Here is a 22,652-nt window from a genome sequence, read left to right as displayed (position 1 = left end):
ATACAGTACAGATGGCACTGAAGGCGCAGTGGACAAGGTTCACTCGGCTGATGCCAGGTATGAAGAGATTTCCTTCGGAGGAGAGGGTGAATAGGTTGGCTCTGTGCCTGCCGGGAGTTTAGAAGAATGAGAGGAAACCTTATTGAATTCAATAAAGTTTTGAAGGACCTGGGTTTGGTTCCACCCTCGCCTGTCAGGAACAAGTTGAATCTTTTGGAAACAGTAGAGACAGATGACACTGCCAGTCCGCGAGGTGGCCAGGTCTGTGAATCAAAGGTTGGCATGGAGACAGAGCGGAAGAGTCGGACATCGCACAGAGCCGTGGGAATAGGGGACTCCATAGTGAGAGGAACTGATCGGGGTTTTTGTGGCAGCAGACGGGACTGAAGGATGGTGTGTTGCCTTCCTGGTGCCAGGGTTAAAGACATCACAAACAGAGTGCAGGAAATCCTCAAGGATGAAGGTGAAGAGCCAGAGGTGGTGGTACATGTCGGCACAAATGACGTCGGGAAGAAGAGGAGGAACATACTACAGCGGGACTTCGGAGAACTAGGAAGAAGGCTGAAAAGCGGGACGTCCAAGGTGGTTATCTCCGGTTTGCTTCCAGTTCCTCGGGCTGGTGTGACCAGAAACAGGGAGATAATGGACTTGAACGTGTGGCTGGGGAACTGGTGCAGGAGCAAGGATTTAAATTCTTGGATCACTGGGGTATATTTTGTGGTAAGCATAAATTATACAAGAGAGATGGTTTGCACCTTAATAGGTTAGGGATCTGCATTCTGGCAGGCAGGTTTAGATTAGATTAGATTAGATTAGATTAGATTACTTACAGTGTGGAAACAGGCCCTTCGGCCCAACAAGTCCACACCAACCCGCTGAAGCGCAACCCACCCATACCCCTACATCTACCCCTTACCTACCACTAGGGGCAATTTAGCATGGCCAATTCACCTGACCTGCACATCTTTGGACTGTGGGAGGAAACCGGAGCACCCGGAGGAAACCCACGCAGACACGGGGAGAACATGCAAACTCCACACAGTCAGTCGCCTGAGGCGGGAATTGAACCCGGGTCTCTGGCGCTGTGAGGCAGCAGTGCTAACCACTGTGCCACCGTGTAGCGGGGGGGAGGGGACAAACTGGATGTTTAAGAAGGAAATTGAAGGGAAAGTTAGAACAAGGGAAGTCAAGAAAGACAATGGTATCAACGAGGCAGAAAACTCAGAAAGGGATCATGCTGTAAGGTTGAGTGAAATAGGAGTTGATGGGAAGGGTGAGGGCAGTAACAAATTAAAAATACTATATATTAATGCACGAAGCGTTAGAAATAAGATGGATGAGCTTGAGACTTTTTTGGAAATTGGCAGATACGATATTGTGGGGATAACTGAGACGTGGCTTCATGGGGACAGGGCCTGGGAAATGAATATTCAAGGCTACACGTGCTATCGTAAGGACAGACTGACGGGCAGAGGGGGTGGGGTGGCCTTGTTGGTAAGGGAGGATATTCAGTCCCTTGCGCGGGGGGACCTAGAGTCAGGGGATGTAGAGTCAGTATGGATAGAGCTTCGAAACACTAAGGGTAAAAAGACCCTTTTGGGAGTCATCTACAGGCCCCCAAACAGTAGTCTGGATGTCGGATGTAAGTTGAATCAGGATCTGTAATTGGCCTGTCGCAAAGATGTTACCACAGTTGTTATGGGGGATTTTAACATGCAGGTAGACTGGGAGAATCAGGATGGTATTGGACCTCAAGAAAGAGACTTTGTGGAGTGCCTCCGAGATGGATTTTTAGAGCAGCTGGTGCTGGAGCCGACCAGGGATAAGGCGATTCTGGATCTGGTATTGTGCAACGAACCAGAATTGGTCAGTGACCTCGAAGTAAAGGAGCCATTGGGAAGTAGTGACCATAATACAATAAGCTTCAATCTGCAATTTGAAAGGGAGAGGGTACAATCGGTAGTGACAATATTTCTGTTGAATAAAGGGAACTATGGAGCTATGAGGGAGAAGCTGGCCAATGTTCAATGGTGCAATACCTTAGCAGGAATGACAGTGGAGGAACAATGGCAGATATTTCTGGGTATAATGCAGAAGATGCAGGATCAGTTCATTCCAAAAAGGAAGAAAAATCCTATGAAGAGGCATGGGCGGCTGTGGCTGATGAGGTAAGTTAAGAAACATATAAAGTCAAATGAGAAAAAATATAACATAGACAAGATGAGTGGGAAAACGGAGAACTGGGAAGCTTTTAAAGAACAACAGAGGATTACTAAGAAGGAAATACGCAGAGAAAAAATGAGGTATGAAGGTAAACTGGCCAATAATATAAAGGAGGATAGTAAAAGCTTTTTTAGGGATGTGAAAGGGATAAAATATTAAAGACTAAAATTGGGCCCTTGAAGACAGAAACAGGGGAATATATTACAGGGAACAAAGAAATGGCAGAAGAGTTGAATTGGTACTTCAGATCTGTGTTCACTGGGGAAGACACAAGCAATCTCCCTGAGGTAACAGTGGCTGAAGAAACTGAACTGAAGGGAATTTATATTTGGTGTTGGAGAGACTGTTAGGTCTGAAGGTTGATAAGTCCCCGGGGCCTGATGGTCTACATCCCAGGGTACTGAAGGAGGTGTCTCGAGAAATCGTGGATGCGTTGGTGATTATTTTCCACAGTTTGATAGATTTGGGATCAGTTCCTGCGGAATGGAGGGTGACTAATGTTGTACCACTTTTTAAGAAAGGTGGGAGAGAGAAAGCAGGAAATTATAGACCAGTTAGTCTGACCTCAGTGGTGGGAAAGATGCTGGAGTCTACTATAAAGGATGAAATTACGACACATCTGGATAGTAGTAACAGGATAGGTCAGAGTCAGCATGGATTTATGAAGGGGAAATCATGCTTGACTAATCTTCTGGAATCTTTTGAGGATGTAACTCTGAAGATGGACGAGGGAGATCCAGTAGATGTAATGTACCTGGACTTTCAGAAAGCTTTTGATAAAGTCCCACATAGGAGGTTAGTGAGCAGAATTTATGGCGCATGGTATTGGGGGCAAAGTACTAACTTGGATTGAAAGTTGGTTGGCTGATAGGAAACAAAGAGTAGTGATTAACGGCTCCATTTCGGAATGGCAGGCAGTGACCAGTGGGGTACCGCAGGGATCAGTACTGGGACCGCAGCTTTTTACAATATATATTAATGATATAGAAGATGGTGTTAGTAATAACATTAGCAAATTTGCTGATGATACTAAGCTGGGTGGCAGGGTGAAATGTGATGAGGATGTTAGGAGATTACAGGGTGACCTAGACAAGTTAGGTGAGTGGTCAGATGCAGTTTAATGTGGATAAATGTATGGTTATCCACTTTGGTGGCAAGAACAGGAAGGCAGATTACTACCTAAATGGAATCAATTTAGGTAAAGGGGCAGTACAGAGAGATCTGGGTGTTCTTGTTCACCAGTCAATGAAGGTAAGCATTCAGGTACAGCAGGTAGTGAAGAAGGCTAATAGCATGCTGGCCTTCACAACAAGAGGAATTGAGTATAGAAGCAAAGAGGTTCTTCTGCAGCTGTACAGGGCCCTGGTGAGACCACACCTGGAGTACTGTGTGCAGTTCTGGTCTCCAAATTTGAGGAAAGACATTCTGGCTATTGAGGGAGTGCAGCATAGGTTCACGAGGTCAATTCCTGGAATGGCAGGACTACCTTGCGCTGAAAGACTGGAGCGACTGGGCTTGTATACCCTTGAGTTTAGAAGACTGAGAGGGGATCTGATTGAGACATATAAGATTATTAAAAGGATTGGACACTCTGGAGGCAGGTAACATGTTTCCGCTGATGGGTGAGTGCTGAACCAGAGGACACAGCTTAGAAATACGGGGTAGACCATTTAGGACAGAGATGAGGAGAAGTTTCTTCACCCAGAGAGTGGTGGCTGTGTGGAATGGTCTGCCCCAGAGGGCAGTGGAGGCCCAGTCTCTGGATTCATTTAAGAAAGAGTTGGATAGAGCTCTCAAGGAGAGTGGAATCAAGGGTTATGGAGATAAGGCAGGAACAGGATACTGATTAAGGATGATCAGCCATGATCATGTTGAATGGTGGTGCAGGCTCGAAGGGCAGAATGGCCTACTCCTGCACCTATTGTCTGTGTGGAGTTTGCATGTTATCCCCGTGTCTGCATGGGTGTCCTCCGGGTGCTCCAGTTTCCTCCCACAGTCCATAGACGTGCAGGCTGGGTCGACTAGCCATACTAAATTGTCTGTATTGTCCAGGGATGGGCATGCTAGGTGGATTAGCCAGGGTTACTAGGGATGGGCATGGGTCTAGGTGGGATGCTCTTTGAAGGGTGAGTGCAGACCTGATGGGCCAAATAGCCTCCTCCTGCACTGCAGCAACTCTATAATTCTATGACAGGGTAGTTATGGCAAGGTGGCTTCCCCCCGTGAGAGTGTGTCTAGGACCAGAGGGTACCATCTCAGAGTAAGGGGTGCAACACCTAAGACCCAGGTGAGGAGGAACACCTTCTCTCAGAGGGGAACGAATGGGTGGGATTCTTTACTGCAGACGGCTGCAGAGGCTGGGGTGCTACACATGTACGAGGCTGAGATAGACAGATTGTGGATCAGGAAGGGGAGTCAGGGGAAAAGGCAGGAAAGGGGAGGTGAGGGCTATCAGGTCAGCTACAATCACACTGAAAGGTGGAGCAGACTCAATGGGCTGAATGGTCTACTCTGGCCCTAGACCTTGCGGTTTTAGCTGCTGGAGATACTCCGCTGGGGAGGCAGCACCTGCAAACGGTGCTGTTCATCGTTCCAATCCGAGGAGCATTCACCAGACGCCAGCCCCACAAGACCCTTGGCCATTTCCTGGTGTGCACTGGGAGATGCTCACCGTTCTTGAGGTGTTTCCTAACCGTGTCTTGCTCTGCTGGTTGCTGGGAGCCCAGTGTAAACGCCTTCTTCAGGGAACGCTTAGCAGCCACAAAGTCTCCAAGATTCAGGAAGACCTGAGGGGAGAAGAGAGGGAGTGGGGGGGTTAACACACAGCTCCTGCATGATGCAGCAACTGGAGAGCACTGAATGGCACACTGATGGACAGAACACCCGAGCAAGGGAATGCTCTCCCTGATCACATGGACAAAGAGATCCTTCAGCCTGACACTCCGACCCAAACCCCTGGATCTCATTTCAAGACAACGCCATGACCCACAACACCCCTTGCACCACAGGAAACAGTTTCTCTCGACCTGTCCAATCAGATGCTTTGATGAAATGAGGGAATTCTCCAATCTTTTAGACATGAGGAAGACTCTGCAGCAATGATCAAAACTCATTGTAAATCATGATCAAAATCTTTTAGCCATTACAATTTAGACCAAGTTTAATTCTTAAAGATGTGCCCTCACTCACTCCTTTCGTATCCATCTTATTGAACTCATACCATTCCTATCTGTCCCTCCTCCACCCAGACAACCCGACTACTGGGAGCCTCCCTCATCCAGCTGCTCAATGCTGAGGGACCTGCACTTCACACTGAGACCCTCCCTCAATGCTGAGGGACCTGCACTCCGCACTGAGACCCTCCCTCAATGCTGAGGGACCTGCACTCCGCACTGAGACCCTCCCTCAATGCTGAGGGACCAGCACTCCGCACTGAGACCCTCCCTCAATGCTGAGGGACCTGCACTCCACACTGAGACCCTCCCTCAATGCTGAGGGACCAGCACTCCACACTGAGACCCTCCCTCAATGCTGAGGGACCTGCACTCCACACTGAGACCCTCCCTCAATGCTGAGGGACCTGCACTCCACACTGGGACCCTCCCTCAATGCTGAGGGAGCAGCACTCCACACTGAGACCCTCCCTCAATGCTGAGGGAGCAGCACTCCACACTGAGACCCTCCCTCAATGCTGAGGGAGCAGCACTCCACACTGAGACCCTCCCTCAATGCTGAGGGAGCAGCACTCCACACTGAGACCCTCCCTCAATGCTGAGGGACCTGCACTCCACACTGGGACCCTCCCTCAATGCTGAGGGAGCAGCACTCCACACTGAGACCCTCCCTCAATGCTGAGGGAGCAGCACTCCACACTGAGACCCTCCCTCAATGCTGAGGGAGCAGCACTCCACACTGAGACCCTCCCTCAATGCTGAGGGACAAGCACTCCACACTGAGACCCTCCCTCAATGCTGAGGGACAAGCACTCCACACTGAGACCCTCCCTCAATGCTGAGGGACAAGCACTCCACACTGAGACCCTCCCTCAATGCTGAGGGACAAGCACTCCACACTGAGACCCTCCCTCAATGCTGAGGGACCAGCACTCCACACTGAGACCCTCCCTCAATGCTGAGGGACCAGCACTCCACACTGAGACCCTCCCTCAATGCTGAGGGAGCAGCACCCCACACTGAGACCCTCCCTCAATGCTGAGGGAGCAGCACTCCACACTGAGACCCTCCCTCAATGCTGAGGGACAAGCACTCCACACTGAGACCCTCCCTCAATGCTGAGGGACAAGCACTCCACACTGAGACCCTCCCTCAATGCTGAGGGACAAGCACTCCACACTGAGACCCTCCCTCAATGCTGAGGGACCAGCACTCCACACTGAGACCCTCCCTCAATGCTGAGGGACCTGCACTCCACACTGAGACCCTCCCTCAATGCTGAGGGACAAGCACTCCACACTGAGACCCTCCCTCAATGCTGAGGGACAAGCACTCTGGGTTGCACTTCTCTCTCTTACTCACCTGCCCGATGCTGCTGAAGCACTCGCTCTCCATAAACTTTTCATTCATTTTCTTGGCACACTCCTTTGCAGCTTCCAGACAGCGCACAGCCTTGGAGTGCTGGCCATTGCGCCAGTGTATAGTGCCCAGATTGAAATTGGCTCGGTAGAGATCCTCGTACAGATGGTTCTGCCTGTCAGAGGGTGTAAGACATCATCTGTTTAGAACGTATGTATTCCTCAGAGATATTTTAATTGTCTTATTAACCGGATTGGCCAACTTCAGGAATTTATAAATATTACCTCTTCCCTCCCCTTCCTCAACTCTCTTCTGGCCTGCCAATTTCCCTCAATATAATAAATTGAGGTTGGAATCACTCTATGTTACCAGACCATAGGGCTGTTGTCTCAGAGCACAAGACAGAGGGGACTGCTGGAGCTGCTTTAACCTGAGGGACACCACGCTTCAGGTGATGGGAAAAAGTGAGGAGAGTCTTCCAACGGTAACCTCAGCCAACACAGGAACTGAAGCCACGTGGTCGGTATCATTCCACACCACTCCGCTGACTGACCTCACACTGTTCACACAATTCTGCCTCAGCAGTTTCATCCAAATTGTGTGCTATTTCACACTTGCTCACATGAAAGTGTGTCTGCCCATTTCAGCCAGTCCACCTCTGAAAATGCAGCAAAATAGTGAACAGCATCACTGTCAAACTTCTGCTCCCTATTCCCAAGTGCAGGGTATCTGGGTTTGAGGAGGGAAGCAGCCATCACTGTATTGAATCCTGGGATAGCTCAATGCACACTTCCCTCAGCAAGCAAACTATTTATTCACCACTAAGCTCTGCAATCTATCCCTTAGTCAAATTAAATACCCAACTCCACCTCCTCCTTTATTATTTACTTCTATTTTCCACAAGTGGAGACTTTATCAGATGCCTTTTGAAAGCCGAAACATACACCATTTCCAACAATACCTCAGCAGCAGCCCTCGCAGTTACTCAGGGAAGGTGATTAGGCTGCTCCTGACTGACATTTTAACCGAGAACTTACTTTGTCCTTGACGATGGTTTCTAGTCATCTTTCAAATCAGTGACATGAATGTTGAAAGGGTTCAGAAAAGATTTACAAGGATGTTGCCAGGGTTGGAGGATCTGAGCTACAGGGAGAGGCTGAACAGGCTGGGGCTGTTTTCCCTGGAGTGTCGGAGACTGAGGGGTGACCTGAAAGAGGTTTACAAAATTATGAAGGGCATGGATAGGATAAATAGACAAAGTCTTTTCCCTGGGGTCGGGGAGTCCAGAACCAGAGGGCATAGGTTTAGGGTGAGAGGGGAAAGATATAAAAGAGACCTAAGGGGCAACGTTTTCACACAGAGGGTGGTACGTGTATGAAATGAGCTGCCAGAGGAAGTGGTGGAGGCTGGTACAATTGCAACATTTAAAAGGCATTTGGATGGGTATATGAATAGGAAGGGTTTGGAGGGATATGGGCCGGGTGCTGGCAGGTGGGACTAGATTGGGTTGGGATATCTGGTCAGTATGGACGGGTTGGACTGAAAGGTCTGTTTCCATGCTGTACATCTCTATGACTCTGTGATTGACCTCTTATTCCCAAATCTATCCTCTTGTGACAATAAAAGAATATGTAAAATATTAATAATATATTTAGAGAGTGTATTTCAAAGTATGGTAAAGGGTGGTAGGAATTTGAAAGAAGAGTTTTTAGTTAAAAAAGGTCAGCAAGTCCTTGGTAATCTCAGCATTCCTGTTGAGAGAGGGACTGTGGCAGTTGAACAGATGGGGAGACATTGATTTAAAGCGTGTAGGGGCAGGAACAGACAGGACACAGCATCGGGAATGTGTTGCTGTCTACTGTGTGCTGGGCCCCGACTCTGTGTTCCTTCAGGAGGAGCTGGACCAGTTTGCTGACTGGGAGAGAGATCTGATCACGGAGAAATTTCGCATCATTACAGGTCACATCTTTCAAATTCCTAACACCCTTTACCATATTTTTAAAATACACTCTCTAAATATATTATGAATATTTTACATACTCTTTTATTGTCACAAGAGGATAGGTTTGGGAATAAGAGGCCAATCATAGAGTCATTGAGATGTACAGCATGGAAACAGACCCTTCGGTCCAACTCCTCCATATCCATGGGAATGAGCTGCCAGGGGATGTGGTGGAGGCTACACAAATTGCAACATTTAAGAAGCATCTGGATGGGTATATGAATAGGAAGGGTTTGGAGGGATATGGGCCAAATGTTGGCAAATGGGACGAGATTAGTTTAGGATATCTGCTCAGCAATGAGTTGGACCAACGGGTCTGTTTCTGTGCTGTACATATCTATGATTCGTTGTACTGGATCACCTTGCCAGAGGGAGAGGAATTTCCCAGAGTTGTGCTCTCTTCCCTTATTGACCTTGCTTTTTTTTTCAGTTTTCTCCTTCTGCCAGGAGATTGCAGGGTCCCCAGGAGAGGGAGCGAAGGGCAGACAAAGTATTTTGTTTGGGGCACTTCAGCCACCCTGAGGGTGGATGGAGAAGCTGCTGCTTTCCCATTGTGTCCGTAAATCTACCCACATCAGGAAAAGCCCAATCCCTGTCCCTCCTGGGACTGGCAGAGGGAGAGAGGGGGGAGTGTCAGCACCCCAGGTCGACAGTCAGTACTTACTCAGCGATGAAGACGCTCTTGCGGATGTAGTGGTTGCATTTCTCTGGCTCTTTCAGGCTGTCGTAGAGGAAGCCGAGGTTCAGGTAGAGTCGGGCTCGCATCTCACTCAGTTCATGGCGGGAAGCCTTACCTGGGAGGCCGAAGAAACACTGACTAGTCATTGCAGAGGGGGAACAAACCAAGGTGATAAACTAGAAAAGGGAGGGGGCTGAGAGGGTGGGAGGAAGTGAGACACCTTGGAGGGTATGGTCACAGGTCACTGAAGGTGGCAAGATGGGTAGATAAAGTGGCACAGGACACGATCATCATCTGGTAGATATGGTGGTAGAGGACACTATCGCTCATTGGGTGAAGGATATTGTATTATGAAGTTTTTCTTAATGGTTCTGGGTCCTTGGTACAATATGACATTCCCACAATCTCTCCCTTTTATTTGCTGATTACCATCAGTCCCATCACTAATCTGCTCTTCTACCTTCTCCTTTACCTCAGATTCTATAATTTCCATCCCACCCCCACTTCACTATTTAGTTTAAAGCTGTGTCCCCCAGCGCTGGGTCTGTGATTCACCAGGATTCTTGTCCCGGAACGGTTCAGATGAAGACCATCCCATTGGAACAGCTCCCTCCTTCCCCAGTCCAGGTGCCAAGGTCCCCATGAGTTCACACCCATTTCTCCCGCACCAATCTGTGAGCTACACACTTCCCTCTTCAATCTTGTTGGCCCTGTGCCAATTAGCTTCAATACAGAGATTGTTCCCTTTTTGTTTCCGCTTTGTCATTTAGCCCCGAGCTGCTGATATTCCCTCAGTTTCACAGCAGTAGTCCGAGATGGAATAACTGCAGGATCTTCCAGTGAGGCTTTTTGGGAAGAGCTAAGAAATAAGAAGGGGATGATGATGTTATTGGGGTCGTACTATAGGCCCCCAAATAGTCAATGGGAATTAGAGGAACAAACACTTGCAGGAGCAATAGGGTTGACATAGCAGGGGATTTTAATTTTCCTAACATACACACGGAATGCCAGAGGGTTAAGGGCTTAGATAGGGTGGAATTTGTTCAGTGCATTCAGGAAAGTTTCCTCAAGCAGTCTATAGAGGGTCCTACTCAGGAAGGGACAAAACTCGACCTACTTTTGGGGAAAAAGGGCAGGACAGGTTACGGGAGGTGACAGTAGCAGAGCACTGAGAGACCAGTGAGCATAGTTCTATTAGTTTTAAAATAGTTAGGGAGAGGGACAAAACTAGCCCAGAGGTTCAAGTTCTACACTGTGGCCAGGTGAACGGTGATGGAATTAGACAGGAGCTTGCAGGGGGTTGTTTGGAGTAGTCTGTTTACAAGCAAGGGGTCCACCGGCAAGTGGGAGACCTTTAAAAGGGAGATGTGAGGGTGAAGGGCAAGGTTGGCAGCAACTGGGAACCCTGGGATGACAAGAGATATTGAGGTTTTGACCAGAAAAAAGGAGGAGGCGTGGCTCAGGTACGGGCAGCTGGGATCAAGGGAATCTCTGGAGGTAAACAGGGAATACAGGACTTTACTGAAGAAGGAAATCCAGAGGGCAAATAGGGGGCATGAGGTAGGCTTGGCTGAGATCAAGGACATTTCCAAAGAGGTTCTTTAAGTATATTAAAGAAAAAAGAATAACTAGATAGAGAAGAGAGCCCCTCAAGGACCAAAGTGGACATGTTGGTGTAGAACCACAGGAGATAGGCGAGGTCCTCAATGAGTATTTCTCCTCTGTGTTTATCGTGGAGAAAGACATGAAGACTTGGGGAAGTTAGTGATGATACCTTGGGGACAGTCCATATCACAGTAGAGGTGGTGTTGGATCTATTAGAATGTATGAAGGTGGATAAATCTCCTGGTCCTGACCAGATATATCCAAGAGACTACAGAAGAAATTGCAGGGGCCCTGGCTGATATTTTTGCATCATCATTAGCCACGAGTGAGGTCCCAGAAGACTGGAGGGCAGCGAATGTTGTGTCCTTATTCAAGAAGGGCTACAAAGAAAAACCTGGGAACTATAGACCAGAAAGTTTAACATATGTAGTGGGTAATTTACTGGAGAAGATTCTGAGAGATAAGATATACAAGCATTTGGGAAGACAGGATTTGATTAGGAATAGTCAGCATGGCTTTGTGAGTGGGAGATCATGCCTCACAAATTTGTTAGTTCTTAGATGAAGTGACCAGGAAGGTTGATGAGGGCAGGGCGGCAGACATAGTCTATATGGATTTCAGTAAAGGCCTTTGATAAGGTTCCACATGGTTGATGGTGTGGAAGGTTAGATCGCATGGAATCGAGTGTGGGGCTGACAAAATGGATACACAATTGGCTTGATGATTGGAAGCAGAGGGTAATAGTGGAAGGATGTTTGTAGGTCTGGAGGCCTGTGACTAGGGGTCAGTACTGGGCCCATTGCTGTTCGTTATCAACATCAATGATTTGGATGAGACGTACAAGGTATGATGACTAAGTTTGCTGATGACACTGAAATAGGCGGTATCATGGACAGTGAAGAAGATGATCAGAAATTACAGCAGAGGAAGCGGGCTGAGAAATGGCAGATGGAGTTTAATACAGGTAAGTGTGAGGTCTTGCATTTTGGAAAGTCAAATCAAGGTAGGAATTTCATGGTGAATGTTCAGGCCTTAAGGAGTGCAGTGGAACAGAGGGACCTTGGAGTTCAGGTGCGAGGTTTTCTGAAAGTGGAGTCCCAGGTAGACAGGGCAGTGAAGGAGACCTTTGGCACACTGGCCTTCATCAGTCAGAGCATTGAGTATAGAAGTTGGGAAGTTATGTTGCAGTTGTACAGGACGTTGGTGAGGCCACACTTGGAGTACTGTGTTCAGTTTTGGTCACCTTGTTGTAGGAAGGATGTTATTAAACTGGAAAGAGTGCAGAAGAAATTTACAAGGATGTTGCCTGGACTCGATGGTTAGAGCTATAGGGCGAGGTTGGACAAGCTAGGACTTTTCTCTTTAGAGCATAGGAGACTGAGGGGGAGATCTTATAGAGGTGTATAAGATCATGAGAGGCATGGATAGGGTGAATGTACTCAGTCTTTTTCTCAGCTTTGGGGAATTGAGGACTAGAGGGCATCAGTTTAAGGTTAGAGGGGAAAGAATTAAAGGGAACCTGAGGGGCAACTTTTTTACACAGAGGGTGGTACACATGTGGAATGAGCTGCCAGTGGAAGTGGCTGAGGTGGGTCCATTAACAACATTTAAAAGGCATTTGGACAAATACATGGATAGGAAAGGATTAGAAGGATATGGGCCAAGTGCTGGGAAATGGGGTTAGTGTGGGTGGTCATTTTGGTCGGTATGGAGCAGTTTGGGCTGAAGGGCCTGTCTCTGTGCTGTTGGACTCTGTGAATCGATGAGGAGAACTTCTTTCCTCATTCTAACATTGGTACCTCTGGGGACCACAACAACTGGATCTTTCCCCCTCCCACTCCACTTCCTCTGCAGCCCAGATGGGATATCCCAAACCCAGGCACCGGGCAGGCAACACAGCCTTCGGCACTCCCGATCCTGGTCACAGAGAACAGTGTCTCTTCCCCTGGCTATACTATCCCTGATTCCAAATCCATTTCTCTTTCTTCCACCTTGCCTGTATCACAGTGTCACATTCCCTACAACTCCCGCTCTCATCCACACACACAGCAAGAAGGGCTGAGATTCCTTCAGCACTACCTCCTGGATCCCTCTACCTGCCTCACTCAGAGCCACACCCTCCTGTCCCTAACCACTGACTGAATTCGAAGTCATGAACCTACCGGGTGTGACTGTCTCCTGAAACACAGCGTCCCAGGTAACTCTCCCCCTCCCTGATGTGGATAGATTAGATTACTTACAGTGTGGAAACAGGCCCTTCGGCCCAACAAGGCCACACCAAACCACCGAAGCGTAACCCACCCATACCCATTCCCCTACATTTACCCCTTCACCTAACACTATGGGCAATTTAGCATGGCCAATTCACCTGACCTGCACATCTTTGGACTGTGGGAGGAAACCAGAGCACCCGGAGGAAACCCACGCAGACACGGGGAGAATGTGCAAACTCCACACAGTCAGTCACCTGAGGCGGGAATTGAACCCGGTTCTCTGGCGCTGTGAGGCAACAGTGCTAACTGTCTCACTGTCTCACAGTGTTTGAAGCTCAGACTCTACCTCACCAGTTCTGAGCTGCAGTTCCTCAGGCAGCCAGCACTTCCTCCAGATATGGTCACTATGACCCACATCAGACTCCATCCGATCCCACACCATGCATGTACAACACATCACCCGGCCCTACATTTCTAATTACCTAATTCTTCACTTGTTATTTTTAGGAATCGTACTGATTGTTTCGTTTGTAGCCTGTAAATGTTTTTCCTATTGACCTTCAATCTGAAAGTAACCTTTAACTGATAGTCAAATTAGCAGCCGTTACCAAGCAATGATCTTACGGTTTTCCTGGGATGTCCCTGATCTCCAGTTTATCCAGTTCTAAACCAGCTCCAAATTCCCTGAACGACACACACCCTCAGGTTATGTCTCAGCCTGAATGTGATCTCTCCTTCCTGACTGGGTGAAGCTGAACTCTATCAGACAGCCGATGTGGGTTAGGGTGACCAGCTTTACCCTGTGTCTTGTTTCTCTGGGAAGCACGTCCCTCTAACTGTGTGGGACGGGGCTTCACTGAACACGGAGTCAGGGGTTTGGTGCCATCTGTGCTGTGCGCCAGCCTCTCCATACATTCGGACAGTGAGCAGGAATCGGTCCCAGTAAATCTCACAGTCCCGACTACAGTCGGTGACACTGACAGTGAGGAGTGAATGATCGGGAAGCGATCACAACAGTGACCTCCTCCAAGAGATGGAAACAAGATTACCGGGAAAGAGGAGCTGAGGCCACATCCCGGTGCGAGTCATAGTCACTCCCAACTCAGAAACCAATTCAGGTTAACACTCGGTCATGAAAATGCAGCGTCCGAGAATTGGCATCATTGTGGGCAGACCCAGTGTTTAGCGATTGTTTCTTATTATCCTTTATATAAGAGTCTTGTTGGTTTCATTTCAGAAAGGAGTTAAGAGTTGACCACACCACGTAGGACTGGAGTCACACTTTGACTGTCAGAACAGGTAAGGATGGGAGATTTCCACTGCCCAGTGCCAAATGTTCACACAAAGGACATCAATGAAGCGGATTGGTTTCTCACAACAAACAATGATAATAAACCTTTACCAAGACTAGCTTTATATCCCACATTTACAACTTGAAGTTCAAGTCCATCAGCTGCTGTGCTGGGATTTAAACCAGCTCCCCCAGAGCATTAACCTAGCAGTTTCTGGGTTGCTAGTCCACTACAACACACTGCCACCACCTCTCTCCCTGCCCCCCATGCTCACTAGGGAGGTCTTGGGATATCGACAGGTGCAAGAAGGCATTTTGGAAATCAAAGCCTGTCTTACCTGAAATGTACATGCAGTTTGGGGGATCAGGGAGCAACAGGTGACCCCTACTGCCCACCCCATCCCCACCTTCAACAGATGACCCCCTACTGCCCACCCCATCCCCCACCTTCAACAGATGACCCCTACTGCCCACCCCAACCCCACCTTCAACAGATGACCCCTACTGCCCACTCCATCCCCACCTTCAACAGATGACCCCTACTGCCCACTCCATCCCCCACCTTCAACAGATGACCCCTACTGCCCACTCCATCCCCCACCTTCAACAGATGACCCCTACTGCCCACTCCATCCCCACCTTCAACAGGTGACCCCCTACTGCCCACCCCAACCCCACCTTCAACAGATGACCCCTACTGCCCACCCCAACCCCACCTTCAACAGGTGACCCCTACTGCCCACTCCATCCCCCACCTTCAACAGATGACCCCTACTGCCCACCCCATCCCCACCTTCAACAGACGACCCCTACAGCCCACCCCATCCCCACCTTCAACAGATGACCCCTACTGCCCACCCCATCCCCACCTTCAACAGATGACCCCTACAGCCCACCCCATCCCCACCTTCAACAGATGACCCCTACTGCCCACCCCATCCCCACCTTCAACAGATGACCCCTACTGCCCACCCCATCCTCACCTTCAACAGATGACCCCTACTGCCCACCCCATCCTCACCTTCAACAGGTGACCCCTACAGCCCACCCCATCCCCACCTTCAACAGATGACCCCTACTGCCCACCCCATCCCCACCTTCAACAGATGACCCCTACTGCCCACCCCATCCCCACCTTCAACAGATGACCCCTACTGCCCACCCCAACCCCACCTTCAACAGATGACCCCTACAGCCCACCCCATCCCCACCTTCAACAGATGACCCCTACTGCCCACCCCATCCCCACCTTCAACAGATGACCCCTACTGCCCACCCCATCCCCACCTTCAACAGATGACCCCTACTGACCACTCCATCCCCACCTTCAACAGGTGACCCCTACTGCCCACTCCATCCCCACCTTCAACAGATGACCCCTACCGCCCACCCCATCCCCTACTGCCCCCCCATCCCCTACTGCCCACCCCATCCCCACCTTCTAGCCTCTCGTCCACAATGGCCAGGCTTTTCCGGAAAGCATTCTCCGCCTCCTTCAGCGACTCACACGATTGGTCTGTTTCATAGATGTACAGGTACGTCCGACCAATGGTAGCCCAGGCACGCTGCTCCTCGATGTCATTGCTGACTGAGCGGGCCAGTTCCAGGTGTTGGTGCTGGTGCTGCAGGAAGGCAAATGGAAGTTTGTCATTTATTGTTAAAGGAATCCAGTATAAAAGTAAGGAAATATCGCTGCAACTGTACAAGGCATTAGTCAGATTGCATCTGCAGCATTCTGGACAGTTTTGGTCCCTTTACTTGAGGAGGGGTGTAGTTGTCTTGGAGACAGTTCAGACGAGGGTCACTAGATTGACTCTAGAGATGAGGGGTTTGTCTAATGCAGAGAGATTGAGCAGTTTAGGCCTGTCCTCTCTGGAGTTTAGAAGAATGAGAGACGATCTCATTGAGGTCTATAAACTGCTAAAGGGGATTGACAAAGTCAATGGAGAGATGATGTGGACATGCCGGTGTCAGACTGGGGTGTACAAAGTTAAAAATTACACAACACCAGGTTTATAGTCCAACTGGTTTAATTGGAAGCACTAGCTTTCGGAGCGCTGCTCCTTCATCAGGGGGTTGTGGAGCACCTTCTATGTCTTAGATTAGATTAGATTACAGTGTGGAAACAGGCCCTTCTGCCCAACAAGTCCACACCGACCCGCCGAAGAGCAACCCAGCCATTCCCCTACATTTACCCCTTAATTAACACTACGGGCAATTTAGCATGGCCAATTCACCTGACCTGCACATCTTTGGACTGTGGGAGGAAACCGGAGCACCCGGAGGAAACCCACGCAGACACGGGGAGAATGTGCAAACTCCACACAGTCAGTCGCCTGAGGCGGGAATCGAACCCGGGTCTCTGGCGCTGTGAGGCAGGAGTGCTAACTGTGGGTGGTACGGTGGCACAGTGGTTAGCACTGCTGCCTCACAGCGCCAGAGACCCGGGTTCGATTCCCGCCTCAGGCGACTGACTGTGTGGAGTTTGCACCTTCTCCCCATGTCTGCATAGGTTTCCTCCGGGTGCTCCGGTTTCCTCCCACAGTCCAAAGATGTACAGATCAGGTGAATTGGCCATGCTAAATTGCCCGTAGTGTTAGTTAAGGGGTAAATGTAGGGGTATGGGTGGGTTGCGCGTCGGTGTGGCCTTGTTGGGCCGAAGGGCCTGTTTCCACACAGTAATGTAATCTAATCTAATTTTATGGTCCTGCCCCACAACCCCCTGATGAAGGAGCAGTGCTCCGAAAGCTAGTGCTTCCTGTTAAACCTGTTGGACTATAACCTGGTGTTGTGTGATTTTTAACTTCGATAGAGAGAGGATATTTCCTCACATGGGGCAGTGACCGACTGCCTGGTGGTGTGGGTTACTGTCTGGCAATCTGATGATGAGAGCAGGGCTAAAGAAAATCACTGCCCAGAGCAGGAACAGTAACAAGAGTTCGCTACCTTCAGGGCACCAGCGTAGTTCCCAATCTCAGCCAGGCATTCTCCGATCTTCCTGTTAGCTATCGCCCGGCCTATCACATCGCCCAGCGCCTCTGACAACTGCAGCTCCTGCTGGTGCTCTTTGATTGCATCCTTGAACTCACCTGGTTCAGGAGAGAGGGCAGGGGGTGGGGATGAAGAAAAACAGGAACAATGAATTAATTGAGCGAAAAAGCATAATCAGTAAAATGTTTCAAAACCACTTATTGATAAAACATTGTAGAACCTACAGGCCATGGAGACAGAGCTGGGTGGATAAACCCAGTAACGGTGACCCGGTCTCCATTCCACACACCAATGTGCTGGTAGGCACAGATCCACAGAGAGGCAGGTCCAATGTCTACACTGCCAAACTCTCCAGAGACTGTACCCACACCCCCACAAAAACAAATCACTGGGCACTGTCGGAGGCTTTCCCACTCTCCAGGTCTGGTAGAACCTGTGGGGGCCGGTGTGTGCGCGGTGAGACCGAGAGAATGTTGAGTCCAACGTGCATCAAAACATTCACTTTGTCTCTGTTTGCCCCGGGACCTCCTGAATTTCTCCAGCACGAACAGTTTTTATTCCAGATCTCGATCATCTGCACCACTTTACTGTTACATGGCCCAAAAACTCAGATGTAGGAGCAAGCTGACTTCGGGATTTGTGCAAACTCTGCAAGGAGAGACGTTTGGGGAGGCGGGGTGGGGGGGGGGGGAAAGAGGGGTGCTCCGAGACTTACAGAATACACCCCTTGCACCCACAAAGCACAGAGACAGCAAATCCACCTGCACGCAGCAGAACTCACCACGTCTAGCCAGGACCTCTCCAAGACGGTTACAGAGATTTGCCTGCTCCCTCAAGTCATTGTTTTTCTGAGCTTTTAACTTGGCTTTCTCAAGATCTGCAAACATTAAAGAGAAACAAATGATCAGGTCATTTTAAAAACAGCATTGAAGAATGCATTGAGTATAGGAGTTGGGAGGTAATGTTGCAGCTGTACAGGTCATTGGTGAGGCCACTTAAGAGTCATTGAGATGTACAGCACGGAAACAGACCCTTCGGTCCAACCTGTCCATGCCGACCAGCTATCCCAACCCAATCTAGTCCCACCTGCCATCATCCGGCCCATATCCCTCCAAACCCTTCCTATTCACATACCCATCCAAATGCCTCTTAAACATTGCAATTGTACCAGCCTCCACCACTTCCTCTGGCAGCTCATTCCATACCACCCTCTGTGTGAAAGAGTTGCCCCTTATTCTCTTTTATATCTTTCTCCTCTCACCCTAAACCTATGTCCTCTAGTTCTGACTCCCCCACCCCAGGGAAAAGACTTTGTCTATTTATCCTATCCATGAACTTAGAACAATACAGCGCAGAACAGGCCCTTCAGCCCTCAATGTTGCGCCGACCTGTGAACTATTCTCAGCTCGTCCCCCTACACTATCCCATCATCATTCATGTGCTTATCCAAGGATTGTTTAAATCTCCCTAATGTGGCTGAATTAACTACATTAGCAGGCAGGGCATTCCACACCCTTACCACACTCTGTGTAAAGAACCTGCCTCTGACATCTGTCTTAAATCTATCACCCCTCAATTTGTAGTTATGCCCCCTCATACAAGCTGACATCATCATCCTAGGAAAAAGACTCTCACTGTCTACCCTATCTAATCCTCTGATCACCTTGTATGTCTTTATCAAATCCCCTCTTAGCCTTCTTCTTTCCAATGAGAACAGACCCGAGTCTCTCAGCCTTTCCTCATAAGACCCTCCCTCCAGACCAGGCAACATCCTGGTAAATCTCCTCTGCACCTTTTCCAATGCTTCCACATCCTTCCTGAAGTATGGGGACCAGAACTGTACACAATATTCCAAGTGTGGCCGCACTTGTGTTTTGTATAGTTGCAGCATGATATTGCGGCTCCGGAACTCTGTCCCTCTACCAATGAAACCTAACACACCGTATGCCTTCTTAACAGCACTATCCACCTGGGGGACAACTTTCAGGGATCTATGTACATGGACTCCAAGATCCCTCTGCACATCCACACTACCAAGAATCTTTCCATTGACCCAGTTCTCTGCCTTCCTGTTATTCTTCCCAAAGTGCATCACCTCACATTTAGCTGCATTGAACTCCATTTGCCACCTCTCAGCCCAATTCTGCAGTTTATCCAAGTCCCCCTGCAACCTGTAACATTCTTCCACATTGTCCACCACTCCACCAACTTTAGTGTCATCTGCAAATCACTAACCCATCCACCTATGCCTGCATTGAAATCATTTATAAAAATGACAAACAGCAGTGGTCCCAAAGCAGATCCTTGTGGAACACCACTAGTAACCGGTCTCCACTCGCTGCCTTCTTTCAGAAAGCCAGTTTCTAATCCAAACTGCTAAATCACCCTCAATCCCATGTCTCTACATTTTCTCCATCAGCCGACCATGTGGAACCTTATCAAAGGCTTTACTGAAGTCCATGTTCACGACGTCAACTGCCCTACCCTCATCTACATGCTTGGTCACCTTCTCAAAAAACTCAATGAGGTTTGAGAGACACGACCTGCCCTTGACGAAACCATGTTGAATATCTGGAATCAAATTGTTGCTTGCTGGATGATTATAAATCCTATCTCTTATACCTGAACAGGACAAACAGTACAGACTACAGATTCAAAAACACCAGCAATAGTTCTCCTTCAAGATCCTCCACTCCACACTCGCAGCAATGCGCCGGCACCTAACCTCTCTACCTCAACAGTTTCCTCATTTCCCCTTCCCCCACCTCACCCTAGTTCCAAACTTCCAGCTCAGCACTGTCCCCATAACTTGTCCTACCTGCCTATCTTCCTTTCCACCTATCCACTCCACCCTCTCCTCCCTGACCTATCACCTTCATCTCCTCCCCCACTCACCCATTGTACTCTATGCTGCTTTCTCCCCACCCCCACCCTCCTCTAGCTTATCTCTCCACGCTTCAGGCTCACTGCCTTTATTCCTGATGAAGGGCTTTTGCCCAAAACGTCGATGTTCCTGCTCCTGGGATGCTGCCTGAACTGCTGTGCTCTTCCAGCCCCACTCTGATCCAGAATCCTTTCCAAAGCCTTTCCTACATAAGAGTTAAGGCTCGCTGGTCTATAATCACCTGGGTCATCTCTGCTGCCCTTCTTGAACAAGGGCACAACATTTGTAATCCTCCAGTCCTCTCGTACTAAACCTGTAGACAATGATGACTACTATCTCCTCCCTTGCTTCCCAGAGAATCCTCAGATAAATCCCATCCAGCCCGGGGACTTGTCTACTTTCACTCCTTCGGGGGTTGATAACACCTGTTCGTAACTAACCTCGATTCTTTCTAGTCTAATATAGAGTTATAGAGATGTACAGCACGGAAACAGACCCTTCGGTCCAACCCGTCCATGCCGACCAGATATCCCAACCCAATCTAGTCCCACCTGCCAGCACCCGGCCCATATCCCTCCAAACCCTTCCTATTCATATACCCATCCAAATGCCTCTTAAATGTTGCAATTGTACCAGCCTCCACCACATCCTCTGGCAGCTCATTCCATACACGTACCACCCTCTGTGTGAAAAAGCTGCCCCTTAGGTCTCTTTTATATCTTTGCCCTCTCACCCTAAACCTATGCCCTCTAGTTCTGGACTCCCCCACCCCCCACCGCCCCCTCAGGGAAAAGACCTTGCTTATTTACCCTATCCATGCACCTCATAATTTTGTAAAACTCTATAAGGTCACCCCTCAGCCTCCGATGCTCCAGGGAAAACAGCCCCAGTCTGTTCAACCTCTCCCTGTAGCTCAGATCCTCCAACCCTGGCAACATCCTTGTAAATCTTTTTTGAACCCTTTCAAGTTTCACAACATCTTTCCAATAGGAAGGAGACCAGAATTGCACACAATATTCCAACAGTGGCCTAACCAATGTCCTGTACAGCTGCAACATGACCTCCCAACTCCTGTACTCAATACTCTGACCAATAAAGGAAAGCATACCAAACACCTTCTTCACTATCCTACCTACCTGCGACTCCACTTTCAAGGAGCTATGAACCTGCACTCCAAGGTCTCTTTGTTCAGCAACACTCCCTAGGACCTTACCATTAAGTGTATAAGTCCTGCTAAGATTTACTTTCCCAAAATGCAGCACCTCGCATTTATCTGAATTAATCTCTACCTGCCACTCCTCAGCCCATTGGCCCATCTGGTCCAGATCCTGTTGTAATCTGAGGTAACCCTCTTCGTTGTCCACTACATCTCCAATTTTGGTGTCATCTGCAAACTTACTAACTGTACCTCTTATGCTCACATCCAAATCATTTATGTAAATGATGAAAAGTTAAGGACCCAACACCAATCCTTGTGGCACTCCACTGGTCACAGGCCTCCAGTCTGAAAAACAACCCTCCACCACCACCCTCTGTCTTCTACCTTTGAGCCAGTTCTGTATCCAAATGGCTAGTTCTCCCTGTATTCCATGAGATCTAACCTTGCTAATCAGTCTCCTATGGGGAACCTTGTCGAACGCCTTACTGAAGTCCATATAGATCACATCTACTGCTCTGCCCTCATCAATCCTCTTTGTTACTTCTTCAAAAAACTCAATCAAGTTTGTGAGACATGATTTCCCACACACAAAACCGTGTTGACTATCACTAATCAGTCCTTGCCTTTCCAAATACATGTACATCCTGTCCCTCAGGATTCCCTCCAACAACTTGCCCACCACTGAGGTCAGGCTCACTGGTCTATAGTTCCTTGGCTTGTCCTCACCACCCTTCTTAAACAGTGGCACCACATTTGCCAACCTCCAGTCTTCCAGCATCTCACCTGTGACTATCGATGATACAAATATCTCAGCAAGAGGCCCAGCAATCACTTCCCTAGCTTCCCACAGAGTTCTCGGGTACACCTGATCAGGTCCTGGGGATTTATCCACCTTTAACCGTTTCAAGACATCCAGCACTTCCTCCTCTGTAATCTGGACATTTTGCAAGATGTCACCATCTATTTCCCTACAGTCTATATCTTCCATATCCTTTTCCACAGTAAATACTGATGCAAAATACTCATTTAGTATCTCGTACCTCATTCTTATCCTCTACAATACTCTCCATTCC

At 48.8% G+C, this 22,652-nt stretch overlaps 1 protein-coding gene across 1 annotated transcript in view; it reads right to left on the bottom strand.

The window, feature by feature from the left end:
* The window catches only part of tonsl (tonsoku-like, DNA repair protein), a gene marked incomplete at its 5' end in the record, with an annotated part of 79,820 nt that overhangs the window by 54,321 nt on the left and 2,847 nt on the right, over positions 1 to 22,652 (bottom strand). Inside the window, 6 exons of the mRNA XM_072567524.1 lie at positions 4,895 to 5,009; positions 6,759 to 6,930; positions 9,422 to 9,551; positions 15,984 to 16,167; positions 17,492 to 17,634; positions 18,318 to 18,413. Of these exons, the coding sequence (XP_072423625.1) occupies positions 4,895 to 5,009; positions 6,759 to 6,930; positions 9,422 to 9,551; positions 15,984 to 16,167; positions 17,492 to 17,634; positions 18,318 to 18,413 (840 nt within the window). The remainder of the gene's footprint in view (positions 1 to 4,894; positions 5,010 to 6,758; positions 6,931 to 9,421; positions 9,552 to 15,983; positions 16,168 to 17,491; positions 17,635 to 18,317; positions 18,414 to 22,652) is intronic.

The sequence above is a fragment of the Chiloscyllium punctatum genome, unplaced genomic scaffold, assembly GCF_047496795.1.
Source record: "Chiloscyllium punctatum isolate Juve2018m unplaced genomic scaffold, sChiPun1.3 scaffold_460, whole genome shotgun sequence".
NCBI lineage: Eukaryota > Metazoa > Chordata > Chondrichthyes > Orectolobiformes > Hemiscylliidae > Chiloscyllium > Chiloscyllium punctatum.
The sequence above is the reverse complement of the archived record's forward strand: the minus strand, read 5'-3'. Positions and strand labels throughout refer to the sequence as shown.